Genomic DNA, 23234 nt, shown 5'->3' on the forward strand with positions numbered 1-23234 from the left:
TGCTAATAGGATAAAACAAACGGATATTAAAAATCAAGCTTTATTTGTGTATTGATGGTTCTGTTTTGTGAGGGCGAGTTGTGGCAATACCATGACTTTAAGAGGTGGACTGTGTTCTGTTTTGTTTTGAAGAGAGATTTTAAAAACAGAGGTACCAAGCTCTCCATTTGAAACTAATGACGTAAACAGCTTGAGAGGCCATGAGGTTTTTCTTCAAAGTTGGAATATTAGAGGCAACCATAATGGATGGGATCAAGGTCCCCTAAGAAACAGGATTTTTAATATTTTAGTGTGTTCAGTACTAGTTACACGGGTGTTGAAAGTGCATTTCAAAGCCGAAGTGCATTGCTGTTTGTTACCCTTTTCGCCAGCTTATTCTCTTGATAGTTTTTGTTCCTTGCTGATTTAAGAAGTGCATGTTTGAAAACCTATTTGACTGCATTCCTCTTTCCAACGGGTGTGTTTATGGACTGTAACTGCATTGTAACGCTATCCTTAGGCAGTTAAACAATTTATACTTTTGTTCAGTTTTCCAATAGCATAAGGTCATACCGATTCCGTCTTTCTTTTATTATATTTTTAAAAGAATGTACGAGTAAAACGTGTTTTGATTTAAGACTGGTTGTTTGACAAATCGAATTGCATCCATCACACAACGCTTGGCATTTGTATTTAAAAATAAGAAAATATTAGTGTCTAGGCTATCTGCTTTAGATCTTTTGAAGTGATTTGGTCTGGTTCATCAGAGAAGTTCGTGACTGTGACTCAGATAATATAAATTAGTGCAATAGAGAAGTCGGGCATGGGCTTTGAGGGTGATGCAATGTAATAGTCGAGAAGAGTGAGCACAAAAATTTGAGAGTCACAGTGTCCGACGTACAGAGAAAATAGTGATTTTCAGATACTCAATTTAGTGCTTAGATACAGTCCATTGAACCAGAGTTGATTCCTCTCCCTGATTCCTCTCCACAATGACATCAGTGGCTCAATAACGCAGCTCACCACCAGATTCACAAAGGCAACGAATGATGGGCAAAAATGCATGGTTCATCTGACACGGGCTCCGTTCAAAGAAAACTTACAAAAAAAGGATATGTAATGTTATTTCATGTTTCCTGAAATAGGTTTTTAACCAGTTGTGTTAGTCTGAAATCGAAAATGTCTCTTTCATTTTCTTTCGATCCAGACACAGAATCAACTGATTCGCTTGAGGAACAATCAACTACAGAATCTTTTCAGCAGGCGTCACTTATGCCGACAGGAACTGCGACCTCAGGTACTAGTCAAATTAGGTTCATTTATTGAATTCAATAACTGTGATTAATGGTCTACGGTCAACAATAGGTAGATGTGGTAATGACTGACTGGAATGGTTAGTTACTGAAGTAGTCATTATTCAGTAATGATTCTTTGATGCAATTTTAACCATGTTGTCACGTTCGAGAAACTTTGTTGTTTTGGGTTTTATTTTGAAGAGAGGAAACTAACATTTCAACGCTTCCACTGCCAACAATGTGTCCGAGAAATATGCATATTCTACAATAGCTCATTTAACACTTTGAAAGGACCCTTGTACATGTAGCAGAACAACAGAACATACCTGGGCGGCACCGTGGCACAGCACCGGAGACCCAGGTTCATTTCCCGCCTCAGGCGACTGACTTTGCACATTCTCCCTGTGTCTGCATATGTTTCCTCCCACAGTCCAAAGATGTGCAGGTTACGTGAATTGGCCATGCTAAATTGCCCGTAGTGTTAGGTAAGGGATAAATGTAGGGGAATGGATGGTTTGTGCTTTGACGGGTTGCTGTGGACTTGTTGGGCCGAAGGGCCTGTTTCCACACTATAACGCTTCTAAGATAACTGCTGATGCGGTGTTGCGCCTTTTAGGAAGGAAGTGGGAGGCGTTCAGTGACGAGAATAAAAAAAACTGGACTGGATTGTATTATTGAATGTTTGCGTGCTGAATGTCAAAGCAATGGATATATATACACACACACACACACACACACACACACACACACACACATATCACTACATGTATTGTCGTGTAATTACAGGACAAGACAAAAGGTTTTTAAAAGTAAGGCCATCTTTGTATATTGAGGGTTCATTTTTTTGTGAGGGATAGTTGAGGCAATATCAATGTCTTTAAGAGGAGTAAGTTGTCATGTTTTCTTTTGAAGAGAGATTTTTAAACAGAGATATTAAATTATGTATTTTTATTCAGTAATGTAAACAGCTTGTGACCCCTTGCGGACGTTTTAAAAGTTGAAATATTGAAAGGAGCCTGAATGAGGGGATGAAATTCTCCTCGAGCCAATGTTTTCAATTTGAGTTTTCTCGGGAGCAGTTGCTGGGGTTTTGAAGCTTTATTTCAAATTTGCACGACTTTCTTCATTAAGCTTTCATTCTCAGCGTTTTCTCTTCATGTTTGTTTTCCTTGTGGACTAGACAATTGCATGGGTCTAACAATCTATTTGACTGAATATCTCTTAACAATGGTTGTGTTTATGGAACGTTCCAAATGAACATATTCTGGTTGCAGTTTAATAATTTATAATTGGGTGATACGTTTTCCAGTAGTTTTAAGTTATTCCGATTCAGTCTTTTTTTTATTGTATTTTAAATATACTGTATGAATAAAGCATGTTTTGATTCAAGACTGGGAGTTTGACAAATCGAATTGCATCCAGAACACAACGCCTACCAGTTGGTTAAAATAAGGGAAGATTAGGGTCGAGACTATCTTTTTCACATATTTTGATTGGCTTTGGTCTGGTTAATAACAAAAGAACGTGATAGTGATCAGAAAATGGCGAAGTGAAGCGTGGACTTTGCGAGCAATGTACTGGAATAGCTGTGAAGAGTGATCATATGACTGTGAGAGTCACAGTGTCCGAAATACATAGACCGTAGTGATTTACAGATATTCAATTTACTGCTTGGACACAATCCATTGAGGCAGACTGGATTCCTTTCCCTGATTTCGAGTGGTACAGCACAATGAAATCAATGTGTAACAGGGCAGCTCACCACCAGATTCACAACAACAACTAAGGATATGGATTCTGGTTCAACCAAAGGATCACGTGCCACAAGCTATTAAGAAAAAAAGAAATCGAAAGCTATTTTATAATTCCAGAACTAGGTGTGAACCAGTTGAATTCTTTTTCTGAAATTAAAAGGGAATAGGGATAACCCCGGAAATTACAGGCCAGTTAGTCTTACTTCGGTGATAGGCAAAGTAATGGAAAGTGTACTGAGGGATAGGATTTTTGAGTATCTGGAAAGAAACTGCTTGATTAGGGACAGCCAACACGGATTTGTGAGGGGTAGGCCTTGCCTTACGAGTCTTATTGAATTCTTTCAGGAGGTGACGAAACATGTGGATGAGGGTAGAGCAGTGGATGTAGTGTACATGGATTTTAGTAAGGCATTTGATAATGTTCCCCACGGTAGGCTTATGCATAAAGTCAGCAGGCATGGGATAGTGGGAAATTTGGCCAGTTGGATAGAGAACTGACTAACTGTCGAAATCAGAGAGTGGTGATAGATGGTAAATACTCATCCTGGAGCCCAGTTACAAGTGGAGATCCGCAGGGATCAGTTCTGGGTCCTCTGCTGTTTGTAATTTTTATTAAAGACTTGGAAGAGGGAGCCGAAGAGTAGGTTAGTAAATTTGTAGATAATACGAAGATTGGTGGAGTTGTGAATAATGAGGAGGGCTGTTGTCAGCTGCAAAGGGACTTAGATATGATGCAGAGCTGGGCTGAGGAGTAGCAGATGCAATTCAACCCTGTCAAGTGTGAGGTTGTCCATTTTGGAAGGACAAAAAAGAATGCAGAATGCAGGGATAACAGTAGGGTTCTCAGTAAGGTGGAGGAGGAGAGGGATCTTGGGTTCTATGTTCATAGCTCTTTGAAAGTTGCCACTCAGGTGGATAGAGCTTGTAAGAAGGCCTATGGTGAATTAGTGTTCATTAGCAGAGGGATTGAATTAAAGAGTCGTGAGGTGACGTTGCAGCTGTACAGGATCTTGGTAAGGCCACATTTGGAGAACTGTGTACAGTTCTGGTCGCCTCACTTTGAAAAGATGTGGAAGCTTTGGAGAGGGTGCAGAAGAGATTTACTAGGATGTTGCCTGGAATGGAGAATAGGTCGTACGAGGATAGGTTGAGAGTGCTAGGCCTTTTCTCATTGGAACGGTGAAGGAGGAGGGGTGACTTGATAGAGGTTTATAAGATGATGAGGGGAATAGATAGACAGTCAGAGACTTTTTCCCCGGGTACAACAGAGTGTTACAAGGGGATATAAATTTAATGTGAAGGGTGGAAGGTATCAGGGGATGTCAGCGGTAGGTTCTTCACCCAGAGAGTGGTGGGGACATGGAATGCGCTGCCTCTGGGAGTGGCAGAGTCATAATCATTGGTGACAGTTAAGCGGAAATTGGATAGGTATATGGATAGGTGCTTAATCTAGGACAAATGTTCGTGGGTTGAAGGGCCTGTACTGTGCTGTATTGTTCTATGTTCCATGTTCTATGTTCTAAAATGTTTCTTTTGTGTTTATCCTTCGCTTCAGATCCAGGCACAAAATCAACTCATTCGCCTGTGCAACAGTCAACTGGAGAATCTTTTCAGCAGGTGTCATTTATGCCCACAGCTACTGCAATGTCAGGTAGAAGTCAAATTGTGTTCATTTATTAAATTCAAAAACAGTGAGTAATAATATACGTTAAACAAGAGGTAGGTGTGATAGAGACGGTCTGAAATGGTTTGTTATTGAAGGAGCTGGAATTATTGAGTAATGATTACTTGATGAAATTGCGATTAATCTTTCACTATAAAACGTTTTTATTGTTTTGGGTTTTTTTTGACGAGAGATTACAAATGTTGAGGTGCCGAATTGTCTATTGAATCTGGCCTGAGTCAATAATTTACGAGGAATTTAGGTTTGTTTTAAAATAGATGTAACAATGGACGTGGAGTGACCGGTTCTCCGAGATCAGGTTTTCTACTTTGTTTTTAGCTGCAGCAGCAAGTAGGTGTTTGGCTCCCAGAAGGTTTGCAGCTTCAGTATATGGTTTCCTGACTGTGACTTTAGCTGAAGTCTCTCTTCATGTTGAATGGCATGTGTAAATCTTTGCCTGAATTTATCTTTTTGGCAAGGCGATCATTTATGGGATATTACGAGACTGGAACAGATAATTAGTAATGGACACTGTATCCGTGGTTCGATTCAGTTTCCCAAATGCCAAGTTATTCTAAATTCCTCTTTCTTTTGTTTCTATTTTAGTGATTGCCTTTTTAAAAATTGTGTTTTGCTCATCAGCGAGTGGTTTGATCAGTTGCAACACATCTGGACTACCCACTTCACGTTAACCTTTAAAATTAGAAAAGCTTATGGTTGAGGCTACCTTCTTAAAATATTTGGATAGAGTCTGATCTGTTCCATAATACAGTAAAATGTGTGAGTTTTTCAGCTTGTGTGATGTTTCCACTCAGTGCCTTGTTTGGAAATGGGCAGAAAATTTCAGAGCACAGAGGAATGTCAGAAGACATTTGACAATCTGTAAGCTGGAATCCCAATGTTAACCAGCTTTAATAAGGCAAAGCCTTTCAAAGTGGCTGTTGATGCGGGAAAAGTGGCTGTCGGTGCTGCAGTCTTGCAAGAACGTGTCCAGAGGTTAGAAAGACCAATTGTGTATTTTTGTCCAACGATTGAATGATCATTAGCAGAAGTATTTCAGGATTGAGAAGGAATCTAACATTTCAGCAATAATGTTATCAGTAATGGATCTGAGACAATTGCATATTCTGCTAATTGCGCCTTAAATATTTTGGGAGAACTTAAAGATAAAAATTCCAGGTCATTTAGTTTGAGCTTCTTCTTGCAGTCTTTTAATTCCAAATTGATACACGTTACATAATTGCCCGTGCATTGTTACGACTTTAATGAAAGGAAAAGGGAGGTGTTCAGTGGTGGGGAAAAAGTCTGTCACTGCACTGTGTTCATGGCTATTTGCATGCTTAATACCAATGAAATATAATTGTACCTGCATAAGTGTAGTGATGTACTAATCGGGTAAGACTAAAGTTTATTTAAAAAAATAAACCTGTCTTTGTATATTGATTGTTCATGTTTTGGAAGGGAAGTTATCGTAAGACTATGACTTTAGGAGGTGCAATGTGTTCTGTTTTCTTTAAAAGAAAGCTTCTAAAATAGAGTACTAAGCTCAATATTTGAAAATAATTAACAGCTTGTGAGACCTTGAGGCTCTCCTTCTAATACTGGAATGTTATTGGCCGGATCAAGCTCCCCTCGAGGCAAGATTTCCAGTTTCAGTTTTTTTTTTCAGAAACAGTTGCTGAGTCGTAAGCTACGTTTCAAAGCTGCAGTATATTTCTCATTGCTACTGTCTTTCTCGGCCTTTTCTCTTGTTTTTTTTTCTCTTGTGGTTTGGAGAAGTGCATGCCCGACATTCTGTTTTACATAACTTATCTTCATAACGGGTGTGTTTATGGAACGTTTCTGTATTGAACAATTACAGTTAGGCAGTTAAATAACTTATAATTCTGTCAAGTTGTCCAATCGTTTTAAGTATCACAATTCAATCTTTCTTTTATAGTATTCCAAATGTAATGTAGAATAACGTGTGTTTTCATTGAAGACAGGTAGTTTGCTTTAGGTTGCAACGCCTGGCACTTGCCTTTAAAATAAGAAAAGATTGGTTCATATATTTTGCGGTTGTTTGGTCTGGTTCATACTAATAAGTCGTGAATGTGACTGGAAAAGTGTAACTTAACTGCTTAGAGAATTGGAAAATAGAGTTGTACAGGAATGTAATGGAATAGCTGAGAACAGTGGTCACATGAATGTGACAGCCACAGTGTCTGTACACAGGGACTGCGGTGACTTACAGATGTGCAATTTAGTGCTAGGAGACATTCCATGAAGGAATGGTGCATTCCTCTTTCTGCATTTGAGTGGAACACCACAATGACATCAGCGGTTCAACAATCAGCACGCTACCACCTTTGCAAAGGCAACAAAGGACGCACAATAAAAGCCTGTTCAACCAGTGCAGCCTACAACCTATAACATTCAAGATTTAGATATATATAAACCTTGAATGTTATTTCATATTTCCTGAATAAGGTATGAATCAGTTGAATTAATCCAAAATCCAAAAAAATCGATTCTGTGTTTATTCTTTCCGTCAGATTCAGACACAGCATCAACTTATTGGCCTGAGGAACAATCATCAAGAGAATCTTTTGAGCAGGCGTCACATATACCCACAGGAACTGGAACCGCAGGTATAAGTCAAATTGGGTTCATTTATTCAATTCAGTGGTGCACATTCAACACATGGGACATGAGGTTGTGACTGACTGGAATGGTTAGTTGTTTTGTTCCATGTAATTATTGGGTAATGATTCCTTTTGGAATTCTGGCGATGCTGTCACTTTAAAATTATTATTTCCTTCTGGTTTTATTTGCAGAGAGCTTGTAAAGGCTGAAGCTCTGCAGCGTGTACTGGAGCTGGCCTCAATCAGTAAATGAAAAGTATTTTAGGTTTTATTCGAACAGATCAAAGAATAGAAATGCAGTGGCCAGTTCTCCCAGATTAGATGTGAACTGTAACAGCGAAATGCTGTTTGGATTCAGGAAGACTTGAAGCGTTAAAGGATCATGCGACATACCAGCAGAAATTTGGCCAGTATTTCCATCGAATATGCTCCGCCATTCAATCATTGCTGAGAAGTTTCTCCATTCCATTCTCCCTCAAGAGTCCCTTAACTCTTGATACCCTTGAATAATCAAGAATCCATTTCTTTCATTCTTAAATATACTCAATGACCTGGCCTTTTTGACGACCGTTTTGTTTACGTGATGTTGCTATATTTGCACAGTCAATTAGTAGTGGGTGCTGTATCTATGAGTTAGTTAAGCATTCCAATAGTTAAGTTATTCTAAATTCCTCTGTCTTGTGTTTTGTCAAGAGGTTTGTCCAGTGGCATCGCATCTATAACACTCACTTCAAGCTTCCCTTTTAAAATAAGAAAAAGTCCGCTGTGAGACTACCATCTTGAAACTTTAGTGGAGGTCTAGTCTGGTTCGTAACTGAGTTAAAGGTGGGACTAGCCTGAATCAATAATTTAAGAGGACAGTAGGTTTGTTTTAAAACAGATGCAACCATAGAATTGTAGTGGCCAGTTCTCCCAAATCAGGTATTCTAGGTTGTTTTTAATTGCAGCAGTGAGAAACTGTTTGGGTCCCAACTGTGACTTCCACATGATTCCTAACTGTGACTTCCACTGAAATCTCTCTTCATGCTGAACGGCATGTCGGAATCTTTGACTGAATTTTACGTTTTGCCAAGGTGACCGTTTATGGGATATTCGACATGGGAAAAGGTAATGGATACTCTATCCGTGGTTCGAATCAGTTTTCCAATCGCTACCTTATTCTAAATTCCTCTTTCTTTTGTTTCAATTTTAACTGTTGTCTTTAAATAAATTGTGTCTTGCTTATAATCGATTGGTTTGATCAATTGCATCACATCAGGAACACCCACTTCACGTTTACATTTAAAATAATAAAAGGTTATGTTTGAGGCTACCTTAAAATATTTTGATATAGTTTGGTATGGTTGATGACACAGGAAAATATGCGAGTTTATCAGCGGTGTGAGCTTTCTACAGAGTGACTTCTTTGGAAAGTTGCAGACAACTTCACGGCACAGTGGAATTTCAGAAAGCATTTGTCAGCCTGAAAGCTGGAATCCCAATGTTTGCCAGTCTAATGAGCCAACCCTTTCAAGGTGGTTGTCGATGCGGGTAATGTGGCTGTCGGTGCTGGACACTTGCAAGAATGTAACCGGAGTTTAGAAAGACCAATTGTGTATTTTTTTTCCAACGGTGGAATAATCATCAGCAGAAGTATTCCAGGATTGAGAAGGAATCTAACATTTCAACATTAACGTTAACGTTATTGTGTCTGAGACAATTGAATATTCTGTTTATAGCGCCTTAATATTTTTGGGAGGATTTAAGGATAAAAAAAATCCAGATCATTTAGTTTGAGCTTCTTCTTGCAGCCATTTAATTCCAAAATCATACAAGTGGCAGCACAACACAACTGAATTGCCGGACTTTAATGAAGGAAGATGGAAGTGTTCAGTGACGGGGAAAACGTCTGCCCTGCACTCTGTTCGTGATGTTTTGCATGTTTAACTGCAATGCAATATACTTGTACCTGCATGTGTGCTGTGGTGTACGAAAAGGACAAGACTACTTTTTTCCAAAAAAGAAGACAATGTCAATGTACGTCAATGTACCTCCACAACTTGCATATTGATGGTTCATGTTTTCAAGGGGGAGTTATCGTAAGACTACGACTTGAAGAGGTGTAATGTGTTCTGTTTCCTTTAAAAGAGAGGTTTTAAGATAGAGGTACTAAACTGAATATTTGAAACTAATAATGTGAACAGCTTGTGAGTCCATGAGTTTTTATTCAAATACTGAAATATATAAAGCTGCTTGAATGTGTGGTATCATGCTCCGCTGAGACATTATTTCCAACTTTATTTTTTTCAGAAGCATTTGTTGGAGTTGTAAGCTGCGCTTCAAAGCTGCAGGACATTTCTGCTTGCTAATCCCTTTTTCACCACTTTCTCTTGATTTGTTTTTGTTGTTTCCTTGTGGATTGGAGAAGGACATGCCCGACAATCTATTTTACAAAATTTTGCTTTACAACCACTGTGTTTATGAAATGCTACTGTATCGAATACTTATAGATAGACAGTTAAGTAATTTTTAATACTGTTGCGTTTTCCAATCGTTTTAAGTTATCAAAATTCCTTCTTTCTTTTATTGTATTTCAAATGTAATGTAGAATCCAATTCCTTTTTATTCTAGAGGGGAAGTTTGCACTCGGACTGGTTGCGTTCATGGATTTTGCGGGGGTTAGTTGTGTCCATAACAAAATAACTAAATGTGACTCGAAAATGAAAATGTAAGCGGTTCAACAAGACAGCTCACTATCACATTCTCAAAGAAAAGATGCATAATAACAGCCAATTAAGCCAGTGCAGCCCACGACACACGAAATACTAAAAAAAGATATCAAATGTTAATTCATATTTTCTGAATCCGACACAATTAAAGTTGAGTTAATTGGGAAGCTAAAATATCGATTCTGTGATTATCCCTTCCTTCAGATTCAGATACAGTATCAACCTACTGGCTTGAGGAACAATCAACACGCGAATCTTTGGAGCAGGCGTCAGATAAGTCCATGGGAACTGGAGACACAGGTACAAGTCAAATTGAGTTCATTTATTAAATTCAATGGTGCACATTCAACAGATGGTGCGTGAGGATTTGACTGACTGGAATAGTTAGTTGTTTCGTTGCATGAAATTATTGGATCATGATTCTGTAATGGAATTGCAGCGATGCTGTTACTTTAAAATGATTTTTTTTAACTGGACTTCTTTAAAGACAGTTTGTAAAGGTTGAAGTGCTGAAGCGTGTACTGGAACTGACCTCAATCAGTAAATGAGTAGTATTAGAAACAGATGTAAGAATGGAAGTGGAGCGGCCAATTCTCCCAGGTCAGATTTTAATTTTTTTTCTGCTGTAATAGTGAGATGTTGTTTGCGTTCAGGAAGACTTGAAGCTTCAAAGGACCATAACGACGTAGGAGCAGAAATTAGTCAATTATTCCAAACCTGCTAGCCAATCAATGATGGCTGAGAGATTGCTCAATTCAATTCTCTCACTTTCTTACCTTAGCCGTAGATCCCCTTGAATAATCAAGAATCCACTTGTTTTTTTCTTAAACATACACCACAAATAGCCTTTTTTGACAAAGGATGTGTTTTTGGGATGTTGCTATGTTGGAGCAGTCAGTTATTAATGTAAATGGTATCCACGATTCAGTTTATTTTTAGTTAAATAAAGTTATTCTAATTTTGTCTTCCGTTTGTTTGTATTTTGCCTGGGCTGTTTAAGTAAATTGATTTTCTAACATCAATTGGTTTGCTCAGTGACATCACATCTGGAACATCCACTTCACGTTTTCCTCTGAAATAAGAAATTGTGAGGTTTGAGGATAGCTTTTTGAACAGTTTGAGGAGGTCTGGTCCGATTCATCACTGACTAAAATGTCGGAGTGCTTCAGCAATTGGATTTCTCCATTGGGTGACTCGATTAAAAAAATGCAGAAAATTTCACAGCACAATGGAATGTCAGTAGGCATTTGACATCCTGAAAGCTGTAAGACCAGTGTTAGCCAGCCCTAATGAGGCAAATACATTCATGTGGGTTCTGAATACGAGTAATGCTCATTTCGGTGCTGCACCCGTGCAAGTACACGACTAGAGGACAGAAAGACAAGTTGAGTATTTTCGTGACAATTTGAATAATCATCAGAAATAGTCCAGGATTGAGAATAAAACTGACATTTCGACATTTATGTTGCCGACAATGTATTCGAGATAGTTTCATATTCTGATAATGACATCTCTTTTGGGGGGGAAGATTGAAGGGTGAATCTTCCGGGCAATTTAGATTAAGCCTGGTAGTATTTTAATTCAATTTGAAAACTCTACATGTATCAGGATGACAGAATTGAGTTGTTGAATGTTTCTGGTAACTTTAATGAAGGAAGAAGGAGGTGTTCAGTGAAGAACACTAAAAGCTGTAATGGGCTGTAGTCGTGAATGATTGCTTGCATAAATTCATTGCAATGTTTGTGTAGCAGTTATGCCAAAACTAACGGATTTTAAATATCAAGCTATCTTTCTGTATTAATAATCCAGTTTGTTGTGAGGGGAAGTTGTGGAGGTACATTGACTTTAAGACGTGGAATGTGTCCTTTTTACTTTGAAGAGAGGTTTTAAAAGAGTTACTTCTCACTCCGTTTGAAGCTAATAACTTATCAGCTGGATAGAACTTGTGTGGTTTTTCTTACAGTTGAAATATTAGAAGTATCCTGAATGGGTGAGATCAAACTCCCCTGAGCGCCAAGATTTTCAGTTTTACTTTTTCACATACAAGTTGCTAGGGTCTTGAAGCTGCATTTCAATCTTGCAGACCGGAATAGGTAATTAGCAATCAGCGCTCTATCCATGGTTAGATTCAGATTTTCAATCGCAAAGTTTTTCTAAATTCCTCTTTCTTTTGTTTCAGTTTTTAACTATTGTCTTTAAATAAATGATGTCTTGCTTATCATCGATTGGTTTAATCAGTTGCATCACATCTGGAACACCCACTTCACGTTTACCTTTAAAATAAGAAAAGGTTACTTTTGAGGCTACCTTCTCAACATATTTTTATGGAGTCTGAACTGGTCCACAACACAGTAAAATGTGCGAATTTTTCAGTAGTGTGAGTTTTCCACTGAGTCACACCTTTGGAAAGATGAAGAAACTTTCACAGCACAGCGCAATTTCAGAACACATTTGACGGCTTGAAAGCTGAAAGCCCAGTTTCAGCCAGCTGGAATGTGCCAAAGGTGTCTATCGATGCGGGTAATATGGCAGTCGGTGTTGCACTCTTGCAAGAATGTGTCAATACTTCAGAAAGCCAATTGTGCATTTTCCCCAACAATTGAATAATCATCAGCAGAAATATTCCATGACTGATAAGGAATCTAACGTTTCAACATTAACGTTAACAGTACTGTATCAGAGACAATTGCATATTTTGCTAATACCGCTTTTTTGGGGGGGGAGGATATAAGGATAAACGTTCCAGATCAATTAGTTAGAGTTTCTTCTAGCAGCCATTTAATTCTAAAATGATACAGGTGACAGGATGACATAACCGAATTGTCCCTGTGATGTTGCGACTTTAATGAAGGAGGTGTGAGGTGTACAATGTTGGTGAAAACGTATATACTGGGCTATGTTAATGAATGCCTGCATGTCTAATGTCTATGCAATATAATTGTACCTACATATGTGTTGTGGTGTACTAATAGGGTAGCAATAAAGTTTATACAAATAAACTTATGTCACATGGTGGTTCATGTTTGGGAGGGGGAGTTATTATAAGACTATGACATTAAGAAGTGCAATATGTTTTGCTTCATTTCAAAGAGATTTTCAGATAGCGGTACAAAGCAGAATATTTCAAAGTAATAACGGAAATTGCTTGTGAGGCAATGAGTTTTTTTCAGTAGTGAAATATTTAAAGCAGCCGGGATGGGTGAGATCAAACTCCACTAGTGACAGGATTTCGACTTTAAGATTTTTTTTATTTTCGGAACAGTTGCAGGGGTTGTAAGGTAAATTTCAAAGCTGCAGTATATTTCTCCTTGCTAATCTTTTTCTCAGCTTTTTCTCTTGATTTTTTGTTTTGTTTCCATGTGGATTGTAGAAGTGCATGCTCGACAACGTACTTACAGAAGTTGGCTTTACAACGGCTGTGTTGATGAAATTTTACTGTATTGAACACTTTCAGTTAGACAGTTAAATAATTTATAATTCTATTACGTTTTTCAGTCGTTTTAAGTTATCACAATTGGGTCTTTCTAATATTGTATTTCAAATATCATGGAGAATTAAGTGTGTTTTCATTTAAAACAGTTAGTTTGCATTAGGATTGCAATGCCTGGCAGTGCCTTTAAAATAAGGAAAAATTGTGTTCACGCACTTTGTGGGATTTGCTCTGGTTCATAACAACAGAACTTGAAGGTGACTCGAAAAATGTAACATAGCCCCTTAGAGAAGAAGAACATAGAGTTTGAGAGGAATGAAATTGACTCGGTGAGAAGAGTGGTCATATGAATCTGAGAGCCACAGTTTCTGTACACAGCTACTGTAATGACTTACAGATATTCAATTTAGTGCCAGGATACGTTCCATCGAGAAATAGTGTATTCCACTCCCTGAATTCGTGTGAAACACCACAATGTCATCAGCGGATCCACAATCAGCCCTCTACCAGACTTACAAAGACAACCAAGGACGCACATTAAAAGCCAGTTCGACCAGTGAAGCCCACAACTCACGAAAATATTTGAAGTAGAGGTCCTGAATGTTATTTCGTTTTTCCTGAATCATATATTAGTCAGTTGAGTTAATCCAAATTCTAAAATATCGATTATGTGTTTATCCTTTCCTTCTGATTCAGACACAGCATCAACTTATTGGCCTGAGCAACAATCAACGAGAGAATTTTTGGAGCAGTCGTCACGTACGCCCACAGGAACTCAAACCGCAGGTATAATTCAAATTGGGTTCATTTATTAAATTCAATGGTGCACATTCAACAGGCCGTAGGTGAGGTTGTGACTGACTGGAATGGTTTTTTTTTACATGAATTTCTTTGGGTCATGATTCCTTGACAGAATTGTAGTGATGCTGTCATTTTGAAATTATTATTTTCTCCTGGTTTTCTTTAAAGAGAGTTGGTAAAAGCTGAAGCGCTGAAGTGTGTACTGGAGCTGGCCACAAATGACAAATGAGTAGTACTTCGTTTTTTGTTAAACAGATCTAGAATGAAAGTGGAGCGACCATTTCTCCCAAATCAGATTTTTTTCCACCCTGTGGCAATGAGATGCTATTTGGGATCAGGAAAATTTGAAGCTTTAAAGGACCACAACGCAGAGCAGCTGAAATTATGCCATTGTTCCCATCGAGTCTACTCCAACATTCAATCATGCTTGAGAAGATTCGCGATTCCATCCACCCACTTTCTTCCCTTAACTCTTGATCAACTTGAATAATCAAGAATCCATTTGTTTAATTCTTTTACACACACCATGACATAGCCTTTTTGACAATGTGTTTATGGCATGTTGCTATATTTGAACAATCAATTAGCAATGGGTAGTGTATCTATGTTTCAGTTTATTTTTAGTTAAATAAACTTATTTTAATTTCCTATTCATTTTGTTTGCATTTTGCCTGTAACGTTTGAACAAATTGTTTTGATAACATCAAGTGGTTTGCCAGTGGCATTTCATCTGGAACATCCACTCCACGTTTCGCTTTAAAATAAGAAAGAGTCAGGTTTGAGGCTAACTTCTTGAACATTTTGAGGAGATCTGGGCCGGTCCATAACTGACTAAAATGTTGGAGTGCTTCAGCAGTTGGATTTCTCCATTGAGAGTCTCGAATAAAAAGGTGCAGAAAATTTCACAGCACAGTGGAACGCCAGAAGACATTTGACAGCCTGAAATCCCAATGTTAGCCAGCCCTAATGAAGCAAACATATTCATGTTTGCTCTGAATGCGAGTAATGTGGGTGTTGTTGCTGCACGTTTGCAAGAACACGACCAATGGAAAGAAAGACAATTTGAGTACTTTCTTGACAATTTGTGCAATCAACAGCAGAAATCATCCAGATTGAGAAGGAAACTGACATTTCTACATTTATGTTGCCAGTAATGATTCTGAGATAGTTTCACATTGTGATATTAGCGTGTCTAATTTTTATGGGAAGATTGAAGTGTGAAACTTCCTAACTATTTATATTGAGCTATTATTATTGCCTTTCAATTTGAAAAGCGTACACGTAGCAGGATGACAGAATGTAATTGCCGAATGGTTCTGGGGACTTTAATGAAGGTAGAGGGAGGTATTCAATGATGAGCATAAAAAAGCTGTCATGGACTATTGTTGTGAATGAGTACTTGCATAATCTCATTGTAATACATATGTCCCAGTATATGCATTGCGTTGTACCAAAAGGAGAAAAATAATGGCTTTGTGTATTGATGGTCCATTTTTGTGAGGGGGAGTTGTGGCAATACGTTCACTTTACGAGCTCGAATGTGTCCTGTTTTACTTTAAAAAGTGGTTTTAAAAGAGGTTTACTTCGCTGTCCGTTTGAAACTAATAATGTAAACATCTTGAGAGGACGTTGGAATTTTTGATGCAGCCTGAATGGGTAGGATCAAGCTCCCCTAAGAGCCAGGATTTTTAGCTTCAAGTTTCTTAAATACTTGAAGCTGCATTTCAAAGCTGCAGACATTTCTCCTTGTTACTCTCTTTCTCATTCGAGAAGTGCATGTCTGTCAGTTTATTTTCCTGCATTGCTCTTCACAACGGCTGACTGAATGGAATGTTATTGTATTGAACAGTTAATCTTAGGCAGTTAAATAATTTATAATTATGTTAAGTTTTTCAGTCATTTTAAGTCATAATAATCCTGCCTTTCTTTTATTGTATTTTAAATACCTGTATGAATGAAATGTGTTTTGATTCAAGACTGGTCGATTTGCATCTGGCACATGATGTCTGGCACTTGTCATGAAAGGAAGAAAAGATTAGGGTCTAGGCTATCTTTTTCCCACCTTTTGAAGTGGTTTGGTCTGGTTCAGGACAAAAAAAAAGCGTGATTGTGACTCTGAAATCATAAATTAAACCCTTACACAATTCGGGCATGAACCTTGAGAGGATTGCAATGTAATAACTGAGAATAGTGAGCACATAAATGTGAGAGTCACTGTCTCCGAAATACAGGGACAATAGTAACATACCGAGATTGAGGCAATACAATGTCTTTCAGATGTGTAATGTTTCGTGTTTTCTTCTGAAAAGAGGTTTTAAAACAGAGGTATCAAGCTATCTATTTGAAACCAACAATGGAAACAGCTTGTTTTTTAAGATGCAATATTAGAAACATCCTGAATGGGTGGGAATCAAGTTCCACGGGATCCAACACTTTTCCTTTTAGATTTTCCCATGGCAGTTGTTGCGGTCTTGAAGGTGCACTTCAAAGCTGCCGTATAGCTTTTTCGGAACATTTCTTCTTCAGCATTTTCTTTTCATGTTTGTTTTCCTTGTAGCCAGGACAATTGCATATCCAGCAATCTATTTTACTGATGATTCCTTTAGATCGGGAATGTTTATGGGACGTTGTTGCTGTGTTGAACATTTTCTGTAAGGAAGTGAAAAGATTATGATTCTGTTAGGTGTTCCAGAAGTTTTAAGTTATTACAACTCCATCTTTTGTCGATCGCATTTTAAGTATAGTTTATGTATAAAATCTGTTTTCATTCAAGAATGGTGGGTTGACCAATTGAATTCTATCTGGTACGCAAGGTCTGGCAGTTGCCTTAAAAAAGAGAACATTCGGGTCTAGGCTATCTTCTTCGCACGTTTTGAGTGGCTTAGAACTTGTTCCGAATAAAAGACGTTTCGTGACTCGGAACGTGTAATGTAGTCCCTCAAAAAAGTGGAATATGGACTTGGAGAGGAAAGCAAAAAATAGCTGTGATGAGTGATCATATAATTGTGAGAGTAACAGTGTACAAACTACAGGGGATGTAGTGGTTTGCAGATACTCAAATTATGCCAAGACATATTCCATTGACTTAGAATGGCTTCCCCACCCTGATTTCGAGTGGTATAGCACAATAACATCAACCGTTCAACAAGGTCCGGATTTTTAAATAAAACTGAGACAGGCAATTGAAGCTGGTTCAACCAGCACTTGTCACCAGCCATTAAGAACGAGATATGGAATGTTCTTTCATATTTCCTGAATCATATATTAATCAAGCAAGTTGCTCTGAAATCTAACATGTCCCTTCTGTGTTTATGCTTGGTTTTAGCTCCAGACACAGCATCAACTCATTGGCCTGAGGAACAATCAGCTGAAGAATCTTTTCAGCAGACGTCACTTGTGCCCACAGGAACTGCAATCTCAGGTATAAGTCAAATTGTTTTAATTTATTGAATGCAATAACTATGATTAATGGTAAACAGTCAACAAGAGGTAGGTGCGGTAGTGACTGTCTTAAATAGTTCATACTGGAAGGAGCTGAAATTATTGCATATTAATTACTTGATGTAATTGTGATGAAGCTGTAATCTTAAAAAAGCTTATATTGTTTGCAGTTTTTTTGACGACAGATTGTAAACATTGAGATGCCGAAGTATATACAAAATCCGGCCTAAGTCAATAATTTATGAGGACTTTAAGTTTGTTGTAAAACAGGTACAATAATGAATTTGCAGTGGCCGGTTCTCCCAAATCAGGTTTCCTAGTTTGTTTTTAGCTGCAACAGCGAGCAACTGTTCGGGGCTCAGAAGAGTTGGAGTTTCAGTAAATGATTCCTAACTGTGACTTCCACTGAAATCTCTCTTCATGCTGAACGGTATGTATGAATCTGTGACTGAATTTACATTTGTCAAGAGGACTCTTTATGGGTTTTACGAGATGGGAATAGGTAATTAGTCATGCGTACTGTGCCCGTGGTTTACTTCAGTTTTTCAAAAGCTAAATTATTCTAAATTCCCCTTTATTTTGCTTCTATTTTAACTATTGCCTTTAAATAAATGCTGCATTGCTTATCATCGAGTGGTTTGATCAGTTGCATCACATCTGGAATACCCACTTCACGTTTACACTTAAAATAAGAAAAGGTTATGATTGAGGCTACCTTCTTGAAATATTTTGATGGTGTCTGATCTGGACCGTAACACAGTAAAATGTGCGATTTTGCAGCAGTGTGAGTTTTCCACTGAGTCACTTCTTTGGAAAGGTTCAAAAATTTTCACAGTACAGCGGAATTTCAGAGGGCATTTGATGGCTTGAAAGCTGAAAGCCCAGTTTGAGACAGCTCTAATGTGGAAAAGGTGGCTGTCGATGCGGGTAATGTGGCTGTCGTTGCTGCGCTCTTGCAGGAACGTGACTAGATGTTAGCAAGACAATTATACATTTTCCCCAACAATTGATTAATCATTACCAGCAATATTCCATGACTAAAAGGAATCTAATATTTCAACATTAACGTTAACAGTAATGTGCATGAGACAATTGCATATTCTGCTCTTTTTGTTTTTTGGGGCGGAGTATGTAAATACGAAAATTCCAGATCATTCAGTTTGAGGTTCTTTTTGCAGCAATTTGCTTCCAAAATGCTACACGTGACAGGACGACAGAACGCCCATGCGTTGTTGCGACTTTAATGAAGAGAGAGGGAGGTGTTCAATGACGGTGAAAAAGTTCGGACTGGCCTGTACTAGTGAATGTTTGCATGCTTATTATTAATACAAAATACTTGTACCTGTTTATGCGTTGTGGTGTACTAATAGGAAGCGACTAAAGTTTTTAAAAATAAACGTATGTCTCATGGTAGTTCAAGTTCTGGAGGGGATGTTTTGTAAGACTATAACTTTAAGAGGTGCAATGTGTTCTGTATTATTTATAGAGTCACAGAGTCATAGAGATGTACAGCATGGAAACAGACCCTTTGGTCTAACCCGTCCATGCCAAACACGTATCCCAAATCAATCTAGTCCCTCCTCGACCACTCGGCCCATATCCCTCCAAACCCTTCCTATTCATATACCCATCCAAATGTCTCTTAAATGTTGCAATTGTACCAGCCTCCACCACACCTTCTGGCAGCTCATTCCATACATGTACCACACTCTGTGTGAAAAAGTTGCCCCTTAGATCGCTTTAAATCTTTCCCCTCTCACCCTAAAACTATGCTCTCTAGTTCTGGACTCCCCAACCCCAGGGAAAAGACTTTGCCTATTTATCCTATCTATGCCCCTCATAATTTTGTAAACCTCTATAAGGTCACCCCTCAGCCTCTGACGCTCCAGAGAAAACAGCCACAGCCTGTTCAGCCTCTCCCTATAGCTCAGATCCTCCAACTCTGGCAACATCCTTGTAAGTCCTTTCTGAACCCTTTCAAGTTTCACAACAGCTTTCCGATAGGAAGGAGACCAGAATTGCACGCAATGTTCCGACAGTGGCCTAACCAATGTCCTGTACAGCCGCGACATGACCTCCCAACTCCTGTACTCAATACTCTGACCAATAAAGGAAAGCATATCAAACGCCTTCTTCACTATCCTATCTCCCTGCGACTCCACTTTCAAGGAGATATGAACCTACACTCCAAGGTCACTTTGTTCAGCAACACTTCCTAGGACCTTACCAATAAGTGTATAAGTCCTGCTAAAGTTTGCTTTCCCACAATGCAGCACCTCGCATTTATCTGAATTAAACTCCATCTGCCAGTTCTCAGCCCATTGGCCCATCTATTCAAGATCCTGTTGTAATCTGAGGTAACCCTCTTCGTTGTCCACTACACCTCCAATTTTGGTGTCATCTGCAAACTTACTCACTGTACCTCTTATGCTCGCATCCAAAAGAGCAATATTAAGATAGAGGTACTGAGCTGAATATTTGAAACTAATAGCATAAACAGTTTGCGAGGCTATGAGTTTTTTTTTTAATTTGTGAAATATTTAAAGCAGCCGGGATGGATGGGAAGAAGCTCCCCTAGGGACAAGATTTGCAGTTTTAGGTTTTTTTGTGAAGCAGTTTCTGGGGTTGTAAGCTGCGTTTCAAAGCTGTCGTTTATTTTTCCATGCTAATCTTTTTCTCAGCGTTTTTCCTTGAAGTTTTTGTTCTTGTTTCTTTTGAATTGGAGAAGTGCATGCCTGACAATTTATTTTATAGAATTTGGTTTTACAACGGGTGTGTTTGTGAAATGTCACTGTCTTGAACACTTGCAGTTAGGCAGTTAAACAATTTCTAATTCTGTTACTTTTTCCAGTCGCTTTAAGTTATCACAAAGCCGTCTTTATTTATTGTATTTCAAATATAATATAGAATAAAGTGTGTTTCCATTCAAAATAGTTAGGTTGCATTTGGACTGCAATGCCTGGCATACAAAATTAAAATAAGAAAATGTTAAGTTCATGAATTTTGAGGGGGTCTGGTCTGGTTCATATCAATGGAACTTGAATGTGCCACGAAAAATGTAACTTAACCCCCTTCGAGAAGAGAAAGATGGATTTTGAGAGAGATGCAATGGAATAGCTGAGAAGTGTGCTCACATGGAGTGAGAGACAGTGTCCGTACGAGGGACTGTAGTGATTTACAGATATTCAATTTAGTGCTAGGATATCTTCCATTGAGGAAGAGTGCATTCCTCTCCCTGAGCTTGAGTTGAACAGAACAATGACATCAACGGCTCAACAATCAGTTTACTACAACATTCTCAAAGGCAACGAAGGATGCACAAAAGCCAGGACAACTCGTGCAGCCCACAAATTTAGAAAAAGGAACTTGAAAGCTGTTCCATATTTCTTGAATCAGATGTAAATTAATTGAGTTAATCCAAAATCTAAAATATCAATTCTGTGTTAATCCTTTCCTTTAGGTTCAGACACAGCATCAACTTATTCGCCTGACGACCAATCAACTAGAGAATCTTTTGAGCAGGCGTCACGTATACCCACAGGCACTGGAACCGCAGGTATAGGTCAAATTGGTTCCTTTGTTAAATGTAATGGTGACATTCAGCAGGCGGTAGGTGAGGTTGTGACAGATTGGAATTGTTCATTGTTTCATTGCATAAATAATTGGGTAATGATTCGTTGATGGAATTGTAGGAATGCTGTCCCTTTAAAATGATTATTTTCTCTTGGGTTTCTTTGAAGAGAGTTTGTAAAGGCTGAAGCACTGAAATGTCTACTGGAGCTGGCCTCAATCAGTAAATGAGTAGAATTTTAGTTTTTTTAAAATACAGATCTAAGAATTGGAGAGGACCAGCCAATTGGCCCAAAACAGATTTAATATATATTTTATTGCTGCACGAGTGAGATGCTGTTTGGGTTCAGGAAGACTTGAAGCTTCAAAGAACCATAAGACAAAGGAGCAGACATTAAGCCATTGTTCCCATTGAGTCTGCTCTGCCACTCAATCATGGCTGAGAGGTTTTTCAATTCGAATTCTCTCGCTTCCTTCCCTTAACTCTTGATTCCCTTGAATTATCAAGAATCCATTTGTTGCATTCTTAAACACACATCATAACCTACTTTTTGACAAGGGGTGTCTTAATGGAATTTGCAGAATTGGAAAAGCCAATTAATATTCGGTATGTTTTTTATGATTCAGTTTTGTTTTCAATTGTTAAGTTATTCCAAGTTCCTCTTGTTTTTGTTTGTAATTTATCGTACTGTTTAAACAAATTGTTTTGCTAACATCAAGCGGTTTGCCCGGTGGCATCACATCTGGAACATCCACTTCACGTTTCCCTTTAAAATAAGAAAGGATCAGCTTTGAGGCTAACTTGTTGAACATTTTGAGGAGGTTTGGGCTGGTCGACAACAGAGAAAAATGTGCGACTGTTTCAGCAGGTTGATGTCTCCACTGAGTGACTCGATTAAAAAGGTGCAGACAATTTCTCAGCACAGAGGAATATCAGAAGGCATTTGACAGCCTGAAATCTGTAATCCCAATGTTAGAAAATCCGAGTGAGGCAAATACATTCAAGTTGACTCTTTCTGTTTTACCCTATTCATGTCTTTCATTGTTTGTAAGTCTCGATAAGGTCATCCCTCATCCTCTGACGCTCCGGGAAAAACAGCCTCAACCTATTCAGCCTCATCCAAAAGCTCAAAGTCTCCAAACCTGACAACATCCTTGAAAGTCTGTTCTGAACCCACTCAAGTTTCACATCTCTCCCATAGGAAGGAGCTCTGAATTGCATGTAACATTCCAAAATTGGCCTAACCAACATCCTGTACAGACACAACATGACCTCCCAAATCCCAAACTCAACACTATGACCAGTAAAGGAAATCATACAAGACGCCTTCTTCGCTGTCCTATCTACCTGCGACTGTACATTCAAGGAGATATGTTCCAGCGGTCCAGTTCACCAATGCTCCCAAGGACCCTACCTTTAATTGTACAAGTCATGCCCTGATTTGCTTTTCCAAAATGCAGCATCTCAGATTTATCCAAATTACACTCTACCTGCCATCCCTCAGTCCATATGCCCATCTTATCAGGTTCACGTTGTAATCTGAGGTATTCTTCTTCGCTATCCTCTACACCTCCAAATTGTGGCGCCATCTGCAAAATTACTAACTTTACCTCTTATGTTCCCATCCAAATTGTTTACATAAACGACAAAAAAGCAGGGGACCAGCACTGATCATTTTGGCATTCCATTGGTCACAGACCTCCAATCAGAAAAGCCATCCTCCACCAACACCCTCTATCTTCTACCTTCGAGTTAGTTGTATATACAAATGTCTAGGTCTCCCTGTATTCCCTGAGAGCTGAGCTTGCTAATCAATCAACCTGTCGAACGCCTTACTGAAGTCCATGTGGATCAAATCCGCGCTGCCCTGGTGAATCTTCTTTGTGACATCTTCAAGTAACTCTATCAAGTTATTGAGACATGATTTTCCACGCACAAAAACATGTTGACTATCGTGTTGCAGTCCTT

At 38.6% G+C, this 23234-nt stretch overlaps 1 protein-coding gene across 1 annotated transcript in view; it reads left to right on the forward strand.

The window, feature by feature from the left end:
• The window catches only part of LOC132805590 (serine-rich adhesin for platelets-like), a 110782-nt gene that overhangs the window by 43109 nt on the left and 44439 nt on the right, over nucleotides 1-23234 (forward strand). The window contains exons 16-22 of the mRNA XM_060820724.1: nucleotides 1187-1276; nucleotides 4584-4679; nucleotides 7226-7321; nucleotides 10228-10323; nucleotides 14150-14239; nucleotides 17580-17675; nucleotides 21156-21251. Coding sequence (XP_060676707.1) covers nucleotides 1187-1276; nucleotides 4584-4679; nucleotides 7226-7321; nucleotides 10228-10323; nucleotides 14150-14239; nucleotides 17580-17675; nucleotides 21156-21251 — 660 coding nt within the window. The remainder of the gene's footprint in view (nucleotides 1-1186; nucleotides 1277-4583; nucleotides 4680-7225; nucleotides 7322-10227; nucleotides 10324-14149; nucleotides 14240-17579; nucleotides 17676-21155; nucleotides 21252-23234) is intronic.

Source organism: Hemiscyllium ocellatum, chromosome 50, assembly GCF_020745735.1.
Source record: "Hemiscyllium ocellatum isolate sHemOce1 chromosome 50, sHemOce1.pat.X.cur, whole genome shotgun sequence".
Lineage (NCBI taxonomy): Eukaryota > Metazoa > Chordata > Chondrichthyes > Orectolobiformes > Hemiscylliidae > Hemiscyllium > Hemiscyllium ocellatum.